This window comes from Thamnophis elegans, chromosome Z (assembly GCF_009769535.1).
Source record: "Thamnophis elegans isolate rThaEle1 chromosome Z, rThaEle1.pri, whole genome shotgun sequence".
Classification (NCBI taxonomy): Eukaryota; Metazoa; Chordata; class Lepidosauria; order Squamata; family Colubridae; genus Thamnophis; species Thamnophis elegans.
This window is the reverse complement of record NC_045558.1, coordinates 55,791,553-55,808,676: the sequence shown is the minus strand read 5'-3', so window position 1 is coordinate 55,808,676 and position 17,124 is coordinate 55,791,553. Positions and strand designations below refer to the sequence as shown.

The window sequence follows — 17,124 nt, the reverse complement described above, 5'->3', positions numbered from 1 at the left end:
TCCTCTTCTTGCTTTTTTGTCATATTCTTGGTTATCATTTTTGTTTTGCCTTTATTGATTTTTAATCCTGCCACTTTGCCATAATCTTCTATTTTTTAAATTAATTTCAGACTGGATTCTAATGGATCTTCTAGAACCAATACTAAGTCATCGGCATAAGCTTGGGCCTTATATTCTTCATTTTTGAGTCTCAAACCTTTTATTCCCTGGTCCTTCCTAATTTCATTTAATAAAATTTCCAGGGTTAATATGAACAGCAAAGGAGAGGGGGGGCATCCCTGTCTGACACCCTTTTTTATTTTGATCTTATCTGTTAGTTCTCCGTTCAGAACTTTGGCTGTGTGACTGTTATAAAGTTTTTCTATCATTTTTGTAAATTTTCCTCCAAATTTCATCCTGTCTAATATTGTCATTATAAATTTCCAAATTACATTCTTGAATGGTTTTTGTGCATCAAGGAAAACCGGTACCATATTTTTTCTGGATTTGTCTTGTAATATTCTATTATGTCTAGGATGACTCTCATATTATTTTTAATGTGTTTGTGATGTAAAAATCCGTTTTGGTCCGGGTGTATTCATTCATTTAAAACCTGTTTAATTCTTCCTGCCACAATTGCTGCAAATATTTTATAATCAGAATTTAGTAATGAAATTGGTCTGTAGTTTGCATTTCTTGTAGATTGGTTTCTTCTTTCAGGATTAGCGATATTATTGCTTCCGTCCATGATTCAGGCATCTTGGCTTTTCCTAAAACTTTGTTAAACATTTCCACTCCTAGTTCTATATCCTCCTCCAATATTATTTTATTATATTTGCATAGCTCCACTGTTATTCCATCTGGTCCTGGGGTTTTATTATTTTTCTGGTTTTTCAGGACTAATTCCACTTCGGCTAACGTTATTGGCCTGTTTATTGCTTCTCTTTGTTCTTTTGAGATTAGTGTTATCTTTTCTGTGTTTAAATAATGTTTTATCTTGATTTCCTCCATACTATCTTGCGCCTATAGTTTTGCGAAGTATTTATGAATAATATGCTTCTTTTCTTTCGCTTTGTATAGAATTCTTTCCTCATCATCTTTTAATTGATATATCATCCTTTTTTCTCTTTCATTCTTCAATCTATATGCCAGCCATCGTCCAGGTTTGTTGGCTTGTTCAAAGTAATTTTGTCTGGCCGCTTTACTTTTCTGTGTTAATTCATTTTGAGTTATTAAGTTGATCTTATGTTTTATCATCTCTCTTTTTTCTTTTTTAATTTTATTCTTTGGTCTTTCTGTAGTTCAGCTTCGGCTTCCATAAGTTCTTTTTGCATACATTTTTGTTGCTCTTTTTGTATTCTAGTTTTTCTCGCCATGTAGGCACTCGTGACGCCTCTTGTGTATGGTTTCTGTCAGCGTTCCAAGTATCATGTAGAATTAAATCAGAGTCCAAGACAAAATGATCCTTAAAGTTCCAATTTAATAAATCAGACATCTTAGCACATCTGTGGAATCCCAATTCTGGAAGTTACATCGGATTCCCACTCAGTTGAAAGTTCATGATCTTGTCCCCACATCCACACATCCATCACATGATCCAATCTTCTTCTTCCATCCTGGCATCTCCACCCAGCTGGTTCCGGTCAGGAGCAGAGGTGCAGAGACAAAAGATGACCTTGGGCTTCTAGAAAAGAATGACAACAACACATTCCACAATTCTACTCCTTTCTAGTCCTCCCCCAACTACTACACTAATGAAACAGCATAATGAAATAAGAGAGAGTATGGCAGGCCAAAGATCCTAAAAGGAATATAACTGCAGGCCTGACACTTTCATAGTGCCCCAGAGATTTTGAATTGAGGTGTCTTCTTCTTTATTTATTCTAAAAAATAGTTTTAATTCTTTCTAATTCTATTTTACTTCTACTTTATCAGCAATATCAGTGGTATCAATAATTATATATCTCAATATTTAACAATAATTAACCATCCTTAATAGCACATTTCAATATCTAAACATTTCTATGTATTATTCTATTCTGTTTTTGATCCTTAATTATTATATATCATAGAGTTATATGTCACACAGTTATCTTATTCAAATAGATGTCTTTCAATTGTATCAATTATACACATACTAATTTTAGTAATTAGTTTCTCTCTATATATATACTCCAGATTATGTCACCGTTGGTTTTCTTGCATCAGACTTCACGGTTCAAATTTATAATCCACTAGGTGTCACCCTCTCCTCAGTATGTTAGTGGCAATCAGTTAGTACAACAAGTCCAGCGGCAAACACAAAATAAAGGAGGGGTGGGTAAAGAAGCCCTCTAATCGTTCCAAAACAATTCTCTCTCTACTGTCTCATGTACAGTTCCAAGTTCCAAGGAGAATAAATACCGTATATTTGCAAGGTGTCCCCTCCAAAAAGAAAAAGAGTGCTTGCTCCCTTTGTTACCTGAGTTTATTGTTCACGGTTGAAACTGTTCAAAGCTCAAAGTTCAGCTATTCTTTGGAAAAACAAAAGAGTAGAAGGAAGAGCAAGAAGAAAAAAAGTCAACAACCAACCCAACTGTTAAACAATCCTTTATGTGCTTTCCAAGGCTTCTCAGCAGTTACTATGTCCCACTCAGGGTTTTGTCCACGCCGGGTTTTCGTTCTCACTTTGGCCATTTTCATTTAAGTTAATCACGCTGTCAATTCCCACGCAGTGTCTCAGCTCTCACTACTTTTTGGCAAAAATCTGAACTGCAAAAACAGTGTCCATTCCAGAGCCTCTTTCTTTCCAGCTCACCCTCTCTGCCAATTTCGCATTGTCCTCCTTTTTGGGGGGTTTCAATAATAATAATAACAGATGCCTTGATTTCAACTGCTTTCTCTCTCTGCTTCCTTCTTATGCGGTCGCTCCGGTCCTGACCAAGTGGCAGGATAGATCCTCGTCCTATTTAGTGGGTTTCTCCTACCCGCTGGGGGATTTGCCTTATCACCCCAGCATCTTCAGAGTTTTCCCCTTAATCTGCCAGTCCCTTCAGGATCCACAGTGCTCAGAAATGAGCTCAAATGAAGAAGTTAGAGGTTATGAGAACTCCTGTTCCACAGCTCCAAGCATGATGACATCACCACAGGAAGTCCCAACAAAAACTTTTTTTTCTTACTTACTTCTTCGAAATCTTGGTGTGTCTTATACACTGGTTCATCTCATAGTCTGAAAAATACGGTAGCTGACACTATTAGTTAACACTAAAGAAATTCCCTGAATCACTCAATCTACAGCAGTAATTCTCAGCTGAGGATTCTTTTGAATTTGCTGACCATCAGCGAGTGGGAGAAAGCAATTTCACAGAAAAGAGGATGGCGAGGGCTGTGGGATGGTTTGTCTGGGAAATTCACACCCACTCCCAGATCCCCTTGGGATCAACCAGGACACCTGCAGCCCTCCCCTGCCTCTTCAGGTGTTGGAGCGTGTGTGTGGGGGGATGCTTTTCAAGGAACCACAAGTGGGCTGCGAACTGGTTTCTTTCCCAGAAGTAACGTTTGATCCAACATGATGGTCTTTTATTTGCTCCTTGTACTCCTTGTCTTTGCATTTTTACATTATTAATTCCAGAAGTCAGGTTCTGGATTAAATGGCACTCGAGACAAGATGGAGAAGAATATCTTGCTTTTAGACATGATAATAGCTGTCTAGTAAGGTGAGGTATGAGCTATTTTTACATCATCAGAAATTTAATTTCTTACCTGGTATAAATGCAAAGACAAGGAGTACAAGGAGCAAATAAAAGACCTTCATGTTGGGATTAGTTCTGGGCCAAATCTTACTTGTGGGGCAGAAACCAGATCTCAGCCTCCCTTGTGGCTCCTTGAAAAGCACCCCGCCCTTCCTAGCTCATCTCATTTGGGCCAACAGGGTATGAAATGGCTTCGGGGGTGAGGGCTTTGGGAAGTAGCTAACAAGGCTTCCCCCCACCCTCCGGACTAGCCCAGCATGGTGTTAAATGGCTTCAGAGGTGGAGAGTTTTGGGAAGCAGCTAGCAAGGCTCAGACACACACACACCCAGCACTCTCCCAGCATGGTGTTAAATGGCTTCGGAGGTGGAGAGATTTGGGAAGCAGCCAGCAAGGCTTCCCAGCCCCCCACCCCCCTTGCGCTAGCCCAGGGCAACTTACAATCAAGCCGGCGAGGAGCAGGAGCAGAAAGCGGAAATCCAGAGAGCAGCCAAAGGTTCAGCTTCTCACAGGAGGTAAGAGGAGCTGAATTAACTTTCTGTTTCTGTGTGCATGCGCAGGTGCCAATCATCCTCCCAGTGAGTGGTATGTCAGGCGACATGGTTCCATGTGCCCCCTATGGCACGCATGCCATAGGTTCACCATCACTGCTCTAGGGTTGGGTTTTTTTTTACTGGGGGGAGAGGTTGGCAATGCCTGGGGATTTCTGGGAATTTCTCCTCTGTGTTAGAGGCACTAAAATAACCAAGATGATATAAGGTCTCCTGCTGCAGCAGGAGATTGGACTAGATGACCTGTGAGGTCCCAGCCCTGGATTGCTATATTGTTTAAAAGCATCCTCTGAAGCAAACCTCTAGGGCCAGGTTTTTGTCCTTCCTTCCTCTCCTTTTTCACTCTCCCTCCCTCTATCCGTCCATCCATATCACATTCACTTTCTCTTCTCTTTTTCTCCCTCCCCTCCCTCCCTTCCACTATTGATTAGCTTAGCCTGAGCAAGGATAGCTAGCTGCACTTTCAATAAGCTGTCAAATCCATGCCAGAGGTCTGCAAATTTGGCAACTTTAAGACTTGTGGAGTTCAACTCCCAGAATTCTCCAGCCAGCAGAGCTTAATTCTGGGAATTGAAGTCTACAAGTTTTAAAGTTGCTACGTTTGCAGATCTCTGCACCATGCACTTGGGGATCCCTACATGGTGAGGATTTCTTTCACTCTCTCTTGAAGCCCCCCTGCTTTTATTCACAGGAGGCTGCAGGGAGACTTGCTAGCCCCTCCCCCTCTATTCTGGGAGCCAAAATGGGTGCTGAGCCCTCCACCCCCCATGGTCTATTTTGGGCCTAGCAAGCCTCCCTGTAGGCTGCTGGGAACCAAAATGGGCCTACCCCCCCGCACTCTATTTTGGGCCTAACAGGCCTCCCTGAAGCCTGCTGGGAGAGAAAATGGTCCCCCGCTCTATTTTGGACTTTACAGACATCCCTAAAGCCTGCTGAGAGCCAAAACAAGGCTGGTGGGGATCCTGGAAGGGGCGGGGGAAGATAAGGTTGCGAGCCCAGTGGGGATGGGGGGGCGGGTGCAGCAAACTCCGTGGGGTGGGCTAGAGAGACTTACCAGTAGGCAGCAGGAGGAGTTTGCAAGTTTAATAACATTTATATGCCGCCCAATCCCGTAGGACTCCGGGCGGCTTACAGTACAGAAATAAATAAATTTAAAAAAAAACAGAGAGAAAAAAAGATAGATTTAAAAACAGCACACCATGCATTCCATTCTAAATGGGGCTGGACCGTATTTTGGAGTCAACAGCCCCAGGCCTGCCGGAACAACCAGGTTTTAATGGCTTTCCGGAAGGCTGAGAGAGTGGGAAGGGTCCGGATCTCTGCGGGTAGATCATTCCACAGGGCTGGGGCAGCTACAGAAAAAGACCTCCCCCAAGTAGCCGCCAACCAGCATTGCCCAGTTGACGGTACCCGAAGGAGGCCCAGCCTCCTTCGCTGAGGAGGCATCTCAGTTGCAGCGCAGAGCAGGCACTACATGGCAGCTTAGGCAGGGAGGTGAGGAGTGACTGGGTGGGGCGGGTGGGCAGGGCATTTGCACTTAAAATGGTCTGTACATGAGCACAACGGTAAAAAAAAAAGGGAAAAATACATTTTTCCATGAAGATTGTTCTGCGCATGTACAGAACAGAAAACCAAGATGGCGTCGTACCAGTACGGTGATGTGTCTGCTGGAGTTACTACCTATTCGCCCATACCTGACCAAATAGGTGGGAACCCACCTCTGCAGTGCAGCTTATATTGCAGTAATGTGATTTGAATGACCTGTGGGTCAGTCAGTCAAATGGTGCGTATTGTTGCATTCTAGACCTATTGCAGCTTCCAAATGGCTTTCAAGGGCAGCCTCGTGTAGACCATGTTGAAGGAATCCAAATGGGAGATCACTAAGACATAGGTGGCAGTGAGTCTCTGTTTCAGAATGACTCTCAAATTATTTACTTGCTCTAGGAAGTGACTCTGCAGGCTATTGGCAGGATTCAAAGGATCTGGTTCAAAACAAGAGTTTTTTTTTTATTAATTTGATTAATGTAGTGTGCTAATTCATAAAATGATATTACACTTTAGTGCCATAAATAAAACCCCAAGTAAATTATGAGGTGTTGACCATGGCTTACAGCTGAATATATTGCCATAATTTATTAAACCATGGTTAAGCAAACCAAATTATGGGTATAATTTATAACCATGGTTTATTATTTGGCATTAAGGATGAATCAGGTCACTTAATCTTAGTAACTAACCAGAGTTAAAGTGGACTAAGGTTAAATATAAGTTATCAAGACCCAAGCAAAGTTTTTCATAATTGAAAAGCTGTTTATTACTGAAAGGATAAAGTAAGTGCCTGCTTTTTGCAGCATGAGAAAAGAGACAGGAGGAAGAACAAGCTACTTAAAATTAATGATTTTTTTTCTTAATGTTTGCATTTTATTAAATTTAAAATATTCTATTGTCTGAACAAAATTGTTGAAACGATGGGCCTCTCAAAGATGCAGCGAGGGGAAGCGCTTAACACCTGTATCATAATGCCATCACACAAATGATGCAATTTATGTACTTGCATTAGAAGTCAAAACATAACATAGAATTATATTATTATTTTGTGACTTGTGTTGTCATGATGCTCATATTATTTTGATATCATAATGGCTCATAAGAGATATTATATTTGAACCACATGCCTTATAGTTGGAAACGTTTTTGTCTGTTCAGCTACTTCCAAGAGATATTTGGAAAATATATGTTGTGTTGGCACCTTACATCATTCTGTAATAGTGGGACATCTCCAATATCTACTACAATGAAGTAGCAGTAGTAGATTGCAAGTAGCAATGAAGTTTTCAAATAACTTTGAAAATAAAATTGGTTTACAATTCTATCAATTAAAATCCTTCCTTGATGATGACCTTGATGATGACCCTCTACTGATTAAACCATCAGCTGGTGTTTAGGAGATCAAAACTAATTAGAACCCAAGTACTTTGTGGCTCATTTCAGAAAGTACACAATAAACAAACAAGTGTGTGTGTGTGTGTGTCTCTGTGTGTCTGTATCTGTGTGTGTTACCTCCTTGAAGCCGTGCCTTTTCTTCTCTCTTGTAAATACCAAACAATGATGATAAGGACAATTCGGTAAGCTCTGTCAACTTTCTCATTACATCTTCAGTTGCCCATTCAGGTAATGTATAATTGTGAATAGACTGCAATTTTAAAGAGTATGATATTAAGTCCTTTGTCTGTTAGATGTTTGGATGTTTGGTTTGGTTCCCTTCACTTCAGACTATACTAGTTATTCAAATATGTATTAAACATGGATAGTTTTGCATATTACGCAAGGCTATTTATTTAATCATGTTTTAACAAACAACAAATGGCTTGGCCTCCATAGTAGCATGTTAAGTTATAGACTATAGTTTAAAACCACAACTGCTGGATATTGCATTGTTACACTTTGTCCAAACAAAACCAGCCACATTTTAGTGTAATGTGTTACTACATCAGGATCAGGATCAATCTCATATTTAGAAGGAACCTCCATTATTTTCAGGTAGTTGTTGACTTACAACAGTTCTTTTAACAACCCTTAGAACGGTATTGAGAAAAATGAGTTATGATTATTTTTAACACGACTGTTACAGCATCCCCATGATCAAGGTATCAAAATTCAGATAATTGGCAACTGATTTATACCTATGACAATTACAGTGTCACCAATCTTTTGACAGGAAAAGTCAGTGAGAAAGCCAAATTTACTTACATCTATGATACTAATTTAACACCTGCAATGATTCACTTGACCACTGTGACAAGAATGGTCATAAAAGGAGGCAATGCTCACTTAACAACTTTTTCGCTTAACAACATACATTTTGGGCAGTTGTGGTTGCAACTTGAAGACTATCTGTATTATGGAGTCTAAAACAAAACAGGATGTTTCTGCAACTAGTATAGTAAAGGTTCCACTTTCACATTAAGTGCTAGTTGTTCCTTACTCTAGGGGGCAGTGCTCATCCCGTTTTCAAAACCGAAGAGCCAGCGCTGTCATTGTAATTACAGCTAAAGTCTGAAATGCTCTATTTAGTCAAAAAACATAGATGCCTGGTTTCCACAGATCACATTGTCACCTGATTATTTTTTTAAATTTCTCCTGTCTCCTGTAGCTTTGGAGTTTGTTTTCTATTTTTGACCAAATGCCAGCAGCCCCCTAATAGGAAATTCTAGGGTTCATTTCAGTGGTGGGTTCTGGATTCCGGTTGGAACCGCCCCAGAGTCACCCACATGCACGTGTGTGGTGCGCGCACATACGTGCACGTTGTAGCGTCAAATGACACTTCCGCAAGCCTCCTCAATACTCCAACTGCTCCGCGGAGCGTTGTGCAGGCGCAGTATGTTCCATGAGCATGCATAGAAGTGCCAAAAGTTTAAAGCACAAGTAAGGAGCGCGGGTGGGTGGGTAGGCCCTCCGGAGCACCGTACCGGAATGGTACCTGGTGCCCCGGGCAGGATCCGGTATGTGTACCGGGTGTACCGCCTGCAACCCATCACTGCTTTATTTCCTAATTCAATAACTTCACTCACTAAACAAACTGTAGCTGTTGCAAGTTAAATTGTTAATAAATGCTCTATCTTTGGCAATGGGGTTTGAGGAACTCTTTTTCCTTTCCAATGTAATTTTTCAGGCATAAAACATCATTGCAAAAAACAGGGAAAACTTTTTTTCAGTTGAAATACTATTGCATGATTAATTGTATGAATGAGCATTTGGGAATCTCTACTTCTTTCTTGTCACAATTAGAAAATTCTGATCTTAATGCAGAATAAGCAACTATGGTTCATGGTGCGATCTATGTTATTAAATTCAATTTAATAGCATTAGCCGATTTGATCCCCTTCAATCAAAAACAAAACACTGCTTGGCTGTAGGCAAACTGAGTAATGAACTGCAATTAATACCTACCCTTCCAATCCATTTTCCAAATAAAATAATTGTTAAGCTCTTATACTTTATCAGCATATTCCATAATTTCCTAATCCACTGTGCTTGATCTTACTACTGTTTCCTATATACATTTAAATCTTATTTAATAATTGAAAATAAATTTAGTTCTATCTTTTGAGACAGCACAAAAAAGTAGCTACAATATTAATTTATTTAAAAAACATACCTCACAAAATAGTGTATCTTGTACATGCCATATTTTAAAATTCATGGGATTCTTGAGAACAGAAGCATTATATCCTGAATAGTAAGCTATTGTTTTTATGAACTCCTGAAAAGAGATAAGAATAACATCCTTAAAAGGCAAAGCAACACACCACAATACATGCTCAGTTGTTATGATGTATAGGACTACAACAGGATTGTATACTGTACAAGTATGTTCAAACTAGATTATAGTTCTTAGAACTAAATATATTTATTTATTTATTTATTTATTTATTTATTTATTTATTTATTTATTTATTTATTTAAAGCTTTTATATGCCACCCAATCCCAAAGGACTCTGGGCGGCTTACAAGAAAATATAAAAAAACATAACAACAATACAATTTAAAACAACAGTCATCCCTCATAAATTCATTCTAGTCGGAGCCGGACCTCAACAGTGAGGTCAACAGCCCCAGGCCTCCCAGAACAGCCAAGTTTTTACGGCTTTCCTGAAGGCCATCAGAGTGGGTATGGTCCGGATTTCCGGGGGGAGCTGGTTCCAAAGAGTCAGAGCAGCCACCGAGAAGGCTCTCCTCCGAGGACCCACCAGCTGACATTGTTTGGCCGACGGCACCTGAAGGAGGCCCAATCTATGGGATCTTACTGTTCGTTGGGAGGTATGTGTCAGCAGGCGGCCTCGAAGGTATCCTGGCCCTAAGCCATGTAGGGCTTTAAAGGTGATAACCAACACCTTGAATTGAGTCCAGAGACCAATAGGTAGCCAGTGCAGCTCATGGAGGATAGGTGTAATGTGGGTGTACCTCGGCACACCCACTATCACCCACGTGGCTGCATTCTGAACTAACTGCAGTCTCCGAACGCTTTTCAAGGGTAGCCCCATGTAGAGCGCATTACAATAATCCAGCCTTGAGGTGACAAAAGCATGAGTGACCATTAGAAGCACATCCCGATCCAAATAGGGACGCAATTGGTGCACCAGACGAACTTGGGCAAAAGTCCTCCCCCCTGGTCACAGCTGACAGATGATGTCCCAATTTCAGCTGCGAATCCAGGAGGACTCCCAAATTGCGAGCCCTCTCTGAGGGGCGTAAATTTTCTCCCCCGAGGGTTAAGGATGGACTGTCCAAACAGTCCTTCGGGAGCAACATTCAAAGCCACTCAGTCTTATCGGGATTGAGCACAGGTTTGTCCGCCCCCATCCAGACCTTAACAGCCTCCAGACATCAGCACATCACGTCCACCGCTTCACTGAACTGGCAAGGGGCAGAAAGATATAATTGAGTATCATCGGCATATTGATGATACTTTACCCCATGCTGTCGCATGATCTCACCCAGCGGCTTCATGTAGATGTTAAATAGGAGGGAGAACAGGACCGAACCCTGTGGCACACCACACTCGAGGGGCCTAGGGGTCGACCTCTGCCCTCCGACCAACACCAATTGCGTCCTGTCAGAGAGGTAAGAGGAGAACCACCGTAATACGGTGCCTCTCACTCCCACCTCCCCCAGGCATCGCAGAAGGATACCATGGTTGATGGTATCGAAAGCCGCTGAGAGATCAAGAAGCACCAGGATAGAGGGATATCCAGAGATATCCAGAGATCATCGGTCAGGACGACCAAAGCAGTTTCCGTGCTGTAACCAGGCCTGAAACCAGACTGAAAGGAGTCTAGATAATTCATTTCATTCAAGGTCCGTTGAAGTTGAAGCGCCACCACCTTCTCAACAACCTTCCCTAAAAAAGGAAAGTTGGAGACAGGACGATAGTTTTTCAAAACAGCTGGGTCCAGGGAAGGCTTCTTGAGGAGGGGTCTCACCACTGCTTCCTTTAATGGTTGTGGGAAAAAACCCTCCTGCAAAGATGTGTTGATAATCGTCTGGAGCCAGTCTCATGTCACCTCACTGCTGGTCGAAACCAGCCAGGAGGGGCACGGGTAAACAGGTGGAGGCACTCATCGCTCCCATGGCCTTGTCCACTTCCTCAGGGGTGACAAATTCAAACTCATCCCAAAAAATCTGATTAAGACTAGCCCTCAGCATCTCGGCTGGCATTGCCCAAACGGAGTCCGGGTCTGTTTGAATCTGAGTGATTTTATCCGACAGAAACTGAACAAACTTCTCACATTTTGCGCACATTTTGCCACCCATATCGCCACTAGATAAGCCCTAATAAAGGCTCTTAATAGTGAACGATCAGACTCAGAGTTACTAGCCCTCCAACGTCGCTCTAGGTGTCTCTTTTGGCACTTCATCTCCTGGAGTTCCTCGGTAAACCAAGGTGCCCTCCTGGATCCGGTGCCGCGGAGAGGCCTCAAAGGCGCAATCCGATCCAATGCTCCAGCCGCCGCACTATTCCAGGCAGTGACCAAAGACTCAGCCAGATTGCGGACAAGGGAGTCAGGTATCTCTCCAAGCTCCCTCTGAAAACCCTCAGGGTCCATCAGGTGTCTGGGGTGGAACCACTTAATTGGCTCCGCCTCCCTACAATGGGGGGGGGTAGTATCCTGAAGTCAAGCCTTAGCAAGGAGTGATCTGACCATGACAAGGGCAAGGTCTCTATTCCCCTTAAATCAAGATCACGTCTCCACTGCCCTGAGAGAAATACAAGGTCAAGCGTGTGTCCCGCCCTATGAGTCGGACCCTGAACTACCTGGATCAGGTCCATGGTTGTCATGGAAGCTATGAACTCCTGTGCCCCATCTGAGTGTTCACCAAGAGACAGCAGATTAAAGTCCCCCAATACCATAAGTCTGGGGAACTCCACCGCCAACTACTGCCTCTAGTAGCACAGGCAGGGCTGTCATGATGCAGCTGGGAGGCAGGTTCGTCAACAGCAAGCCCAATTGAACCCTTACGTCCAACTTCAAGAGGAGAGACTCACACCCCACAATCTCTGGGGCAGGGATCCTGCGAGGAACTAATGACATTCGGACAATAACTGCTACTCCCCCACCCCTTTTTCTGGTGTTGTGGTTGGTGGTGGACCTGAAACCCATCTGGGCACATTTCTGAGAGGGGGACACCCCCCTCTTGGCCCAGCCAGGTTTCGGTTATACATGCCAAGCCTGCCTCCTTGTCCAATATTAAATCTCGGACGAGGGGAGCTTTGTTCACAACCGACCTGGAATTTAGCAACAACAACCTGAGACCAGAGCCCTGTACTCCTCTGACACCAGATCCTTGAGTTGAGCCTGAGGGGCCGGAACAAGCAATCACTGTAATGTAGCGAGTCCTTCCCTGGTACTGGCTAGCCCTACAGCTCCTGCCATATCTGCCCCTCCCAGTCATGACTGGGATGCTCTGACTTCCCCCTATCCCCGTAGACCCCTACTCCTCTCCCACGGCCCCCCTTCTTCCCAGCAGGTCATATACCAAATCAACTACCAAATAAAGAAAACCTAAGAAAACACACACAAAGTGTCAATAGTGTGCATCCTTGCTTTATAGTACATTTTCAGCTTCTTCAGACCCAAAATGCTGGTTATCTTTCAGTAGGTCAATGTCAGGATGTGATTATTTTTCTCTCTTAAACTTCAAGTATCCTTGATGGAGTAATAGGATACAGGGTTACAATGGGGCATTTTTTTCCATGTCCACATGTGTATGCATGCATACTATTGAACTAGCATTATTGGTACTCTTGTATACAATAGATGCTCAATAAATTTCACACAGCTCAGGCATATAGAGCTTCTAGTGAAATGCAGGCAGAGAAGTGTCTTGTGTTGCTCTGGCAATTAAGACAGGACTTTATCCACAGATGGCTTTGGAAAAGACTTGTGCAAGTGTCAACACATGGCTTATCGCACCGGTGCTGATGCTTGTGACACTGGTTTTGCCACTCATGGCAGGTTGCTGTGTGGCATGTGCTGGTGCCATTGCTCATGCCCAAAGTGGCACAATGCATCACACAGCCTCTTGCTGCAAGCAGTGGCACCAATGTGATGAGCCATGCGGTGTCTAGCTGCAAGCAGCTGCAGAAGAAGTTGGGCAGAATCGCGACAGATATTGGGAAATGGGAGGTATGGCTGCAGTGGTCCTAAGGTAAGTGGGTAAGACATTCCCCCCCCCAAAAAAATAAGACTTGGTGCTTCTTTTGGAGCCCAAAAGAAAATAAGACCGTCTTATTTTCATGGAAATATAGTAGTATTTTAGGACAATCTCATTGTTATAAGGCTCTAATTTTTGTTACCTCATATGGTCTAATTTTTTCCTGGAATTCATTTGATGCTATGGTTTTCTTCAAAAGCTCTATGTAGCGTGGACATTGAAAAATTGGATAGCGTAATTTCTGAAATAAAAAATGAGACTGTAATATGCTATTAATAATTTACAGTATTAAACCTTGCTTCTTTACCAATGCTTTATTGAAAATTTCATAATCACCCTGATTCAAATATAAAACATCATAAATTGAGGATTTGTCTCTTGATCGTGGTGTCATGATACTGCAAACTTCTCCATTGAGGTGGAGATAGCATCCAGGGATGGGTTGACTTCATCTGCTCACTGATAGGACTGAGTCCGTTGAAGCTGTTAAGCCACGCCCCTGTTGCTAGGCATACCAGCTTTTGACTCAGTCCCCCAGTAAGGATGGCTATTGATGAGCTCCTGTCTTCTAAAATTCAAATTGTGATTTATTTAGTTCAATTATTGTTGGAATTGTGAGTATTCCTTGACCCATTACTTTGTCAGCTGGCTCTGTGGCCCAGGGTCACAGCTCCAGCTGCTGGGTTTCTTAAAGTCTGAGAAAGCCCAGACTGGTGGCTTGGACCCCTAAGACGCTATTCCGGGGTTTTGGAAGTCAAGGAGAATAGATCACGCTTTGTAGAGCTTCATGCTTTAACTCAGGCGTTTGGCAGTTTCCATTGCACAATAAAAGGAAGATTTTACCATCGGTTTCAAGGAATCCAACGCCATAAACCAGAATGTCCTTTCATGTGACAGACTAACATCAAGTTTCAGGCACCAGGGGTTTTACGCTCCTTGACAGTGACAACAGGCAGACCTTAACCAGAGGGGTAGACAATCTAAGCAGCTCTTTCGCAGTGGAGGGGGACATTTTTACCACCGGCACTAAGCCCTTAGCAGACCTGCCCCTCATTGGTGGTTGTTTGGCATCATTTGCCAAAGGACCAACTCTGATGGTTCATTGTTTAAAAACTATTATAATTCCCATGCTGTTTTGCAAACAGAGCCAAATGCTTTCCTTGGGAGGAAGGACCTTGGGTGGGAAGGACCAACTCTGATGGTTCAGTTAGGAACACAATAAGGTCAGGGCTACCCCTGGAATTCATCTCCACATCCCCAAGGTTTTTCAGAAATTGCCTGTTATCCCACAACACTGCACAATAGGTCTTCATGCAAGCTGCCATCCAGCACCTACTGAAAATTCATGACATACAGAGGCTGTCAGAGGACCAATTACGCCAGGGATTTTATTCCATTTTATTTGTAATCCCCAAGACCTCAAGGGGGTGGTGTGGAGAGTGATTCTCAACCTAAAATGCCTTAACTGCCATTTATGTAATGGACAGTTCAAAATGCATTCCTTATAGTCTATCCTAGGGGGCATATCGGAAGGCGATTTCCTCAATCTATTGACTTAACTGAGGCATACCTTCATATCCCCATTCTGCCTCTCCATCGGCAATATCTCAGATTCTACAATGGCAGATGCCATTTTCAGTATAGAGCTTTACCATTCCTTGGTGCCTAGGGTGTTTATTAAGATTCTGGCAGCATTGGCAGCACATCTTTGGGCTATACATATGCAGGTCCAATGTTATCTAGATGATATATTAATGCAATCAGCAGCAGCAGCCCAGGCCAGGGAGGATCTGAAGATCACACTACAGGCATTGAAATCCCATGGGTTCTCTATTAACATGGCCAAGAGCCACCTTGCCCCCACCAATAGGCTGCTCCATTTGGGAACACATATTGATACAGTGTGTCAGGCCTGCATTTATATTCCTTTTAGAATTTTGGCCTGCCACACTTTCTCTTATTTCATTATGCTGTTTCTTTAAGTATAGTTAATGGGAGGGGGGAATAGAAGGAGTAGGATTGTGGAATGTATTGTTTTTCATTTTTTATTAGAAGCCAAAGTCATCCTTTGTCTCTGCACTTTCACACCTGACCGGAAGCAGTTGGGCATAGACACCAGCATGGAAGAAGAAGATTGGACCATGTGATGGACTGTGGTTGTGGGGACAAGATCAAGAACTTTTAACTGGGTGGGATGTAACTTCCAGTGTTGGAATCCCACAGTACGATGCCAGCATGCCTGTCTTATTAAATTGGAACTTTAAGCATCGTTTTGCCTTCAACTCTGATTTAATTCTGCATGGTATTTGGAATGCTGACATAATTCCAACTCTCCCTTCAAAAATAATCACCAGCATCCCTCCCTCACGGGAGGGGGGGGCTGGTGAGGGTGGCTGTTTTCCCAGCACTGAGTCATACCGGTCAGTGTAAAACATCAATGAACAATTAGGAGAAAGCCTTTTGAGATAAGAAGCTGAGATGAGATGTCTCTCTACAAATCTTCAAAGGTTTTGCTTTTAAAATTTATTGCTGCTGGCAAGAAGCCCAGCCTGTGGGGGATGGAAGGCAAAGGAATGAAGGAACTTAATCTCAACGCATCTAGGAGATGGCCAGAAGATCTGATGGAGATCCCGGACCGTTTCGGACAACTAAACGTGAGTGCATGCTCCCCCTCCTTCCCCCCAGCCAAGGCTTGGAAAAAACCCTGGAGTGGAGATTTTGACTCCTTCCAAACAGGGATATTTGAGAGTCATGGAGTACATTTTCGCCTTTGGTAGGGTAGCCCCAGGTTTGAAGTCTATTGCACAATCTGTGGGCTGGTGACGGGGAAGATAGTTGACATCTTCCTCACTGAATACCTCCGCAAAGTCCCGGTAATCTTTTGGTACTTGTTGCATCCCTGGAGTTTTTGTGTCTGCTGCAGGTGCTGCAGGTTCTGGACGGTCTGGACTGTTGGGTTCAATTGTTCCTGGGTGGCCTTTTGGCTCCACCGGTGGTAACAGCCAAAAACCAATAATTAACTTCCCAACGCCATCCTCCCACTTTATTGTAGGCGCCCACTTGTCCAGCCATGCAAGCCCCAGAATAATTAATTCCTGCATTCTTGGAGCCACAATGAATCTGAGGAATTCATAGTGGCGCCATATCAATAACTTTACCAATTCCGTAATTTTTGTGGCTGAGGTCCCTCCCATTAGTGTTACATCCACTTGCTCAAAATGAATGGGATGGTTTAGGGGTCTTGTGCATATGCCAAGCTGCACAATCAACATGCTGATTAAGCATCGGGTACAGCTGGTGTCCACAATTGCCCCAACTTCCCCCTCCACTCCCGTTTCGGGCACTTGGAGGTTGTGTTTTACAGTAAATGGACAGATGGGTGCCATTTGGGTTGTCTTCAGTATTTTCCTCCTCCGAGGCCTCCCCACTGCTTGGACTTTTCATCACCTTAGGTTGGGGATCTGTCTCCTGAGGTTGTTGGCCCAGATGACTCTTTTGTGGTGGCTTCTGAGGCCTCTTTACCGCGCTGGTGGTTTGTGCACACGTTTGTGATATTGGGGCTGGAGCGAAGCACTTTGATGCTTTGTGGCCAGGTTGACAGCAATGGTGGCATTTTATTGCCAACCCCCCCAAGGGATGGAACCCAGAT

General features: G+C 43.2%; 1 protein-coding gene across 1 annotated transcript in view; it reads right to left on the bottom strand.

Annotated features, from left to right (window-relative positions):
- LOC116521162 (prostatic acid phosphatase-like) overlaps positions 1 to 17,124 on the bottom strand; it is a 117,916-nt gene that overhangs the window by 14,107 nt on the left and 86,685 nt on the right. The window contains exons 5-7 of the mRNA XM_032235859.1: positions 13,618 to 13,716; positions 9,418 to 9,522; positions 7,320 to 7,452 (exon numbers count right to left, since the gene is read on the bottom strand). Of these exons, the coding sequence (XP_032091750.1) occupies positions 7,320 to 7,452; positions 9,418 to 9,522; positions 13,618 to 13,716 (337 nt within the window). The remainder of the gene's footprint in view (positions 1 to 7,319; positions 7,453 to 9,417; positions 9,523 to 13,617; positions 13,717 to 17,124) is intronic.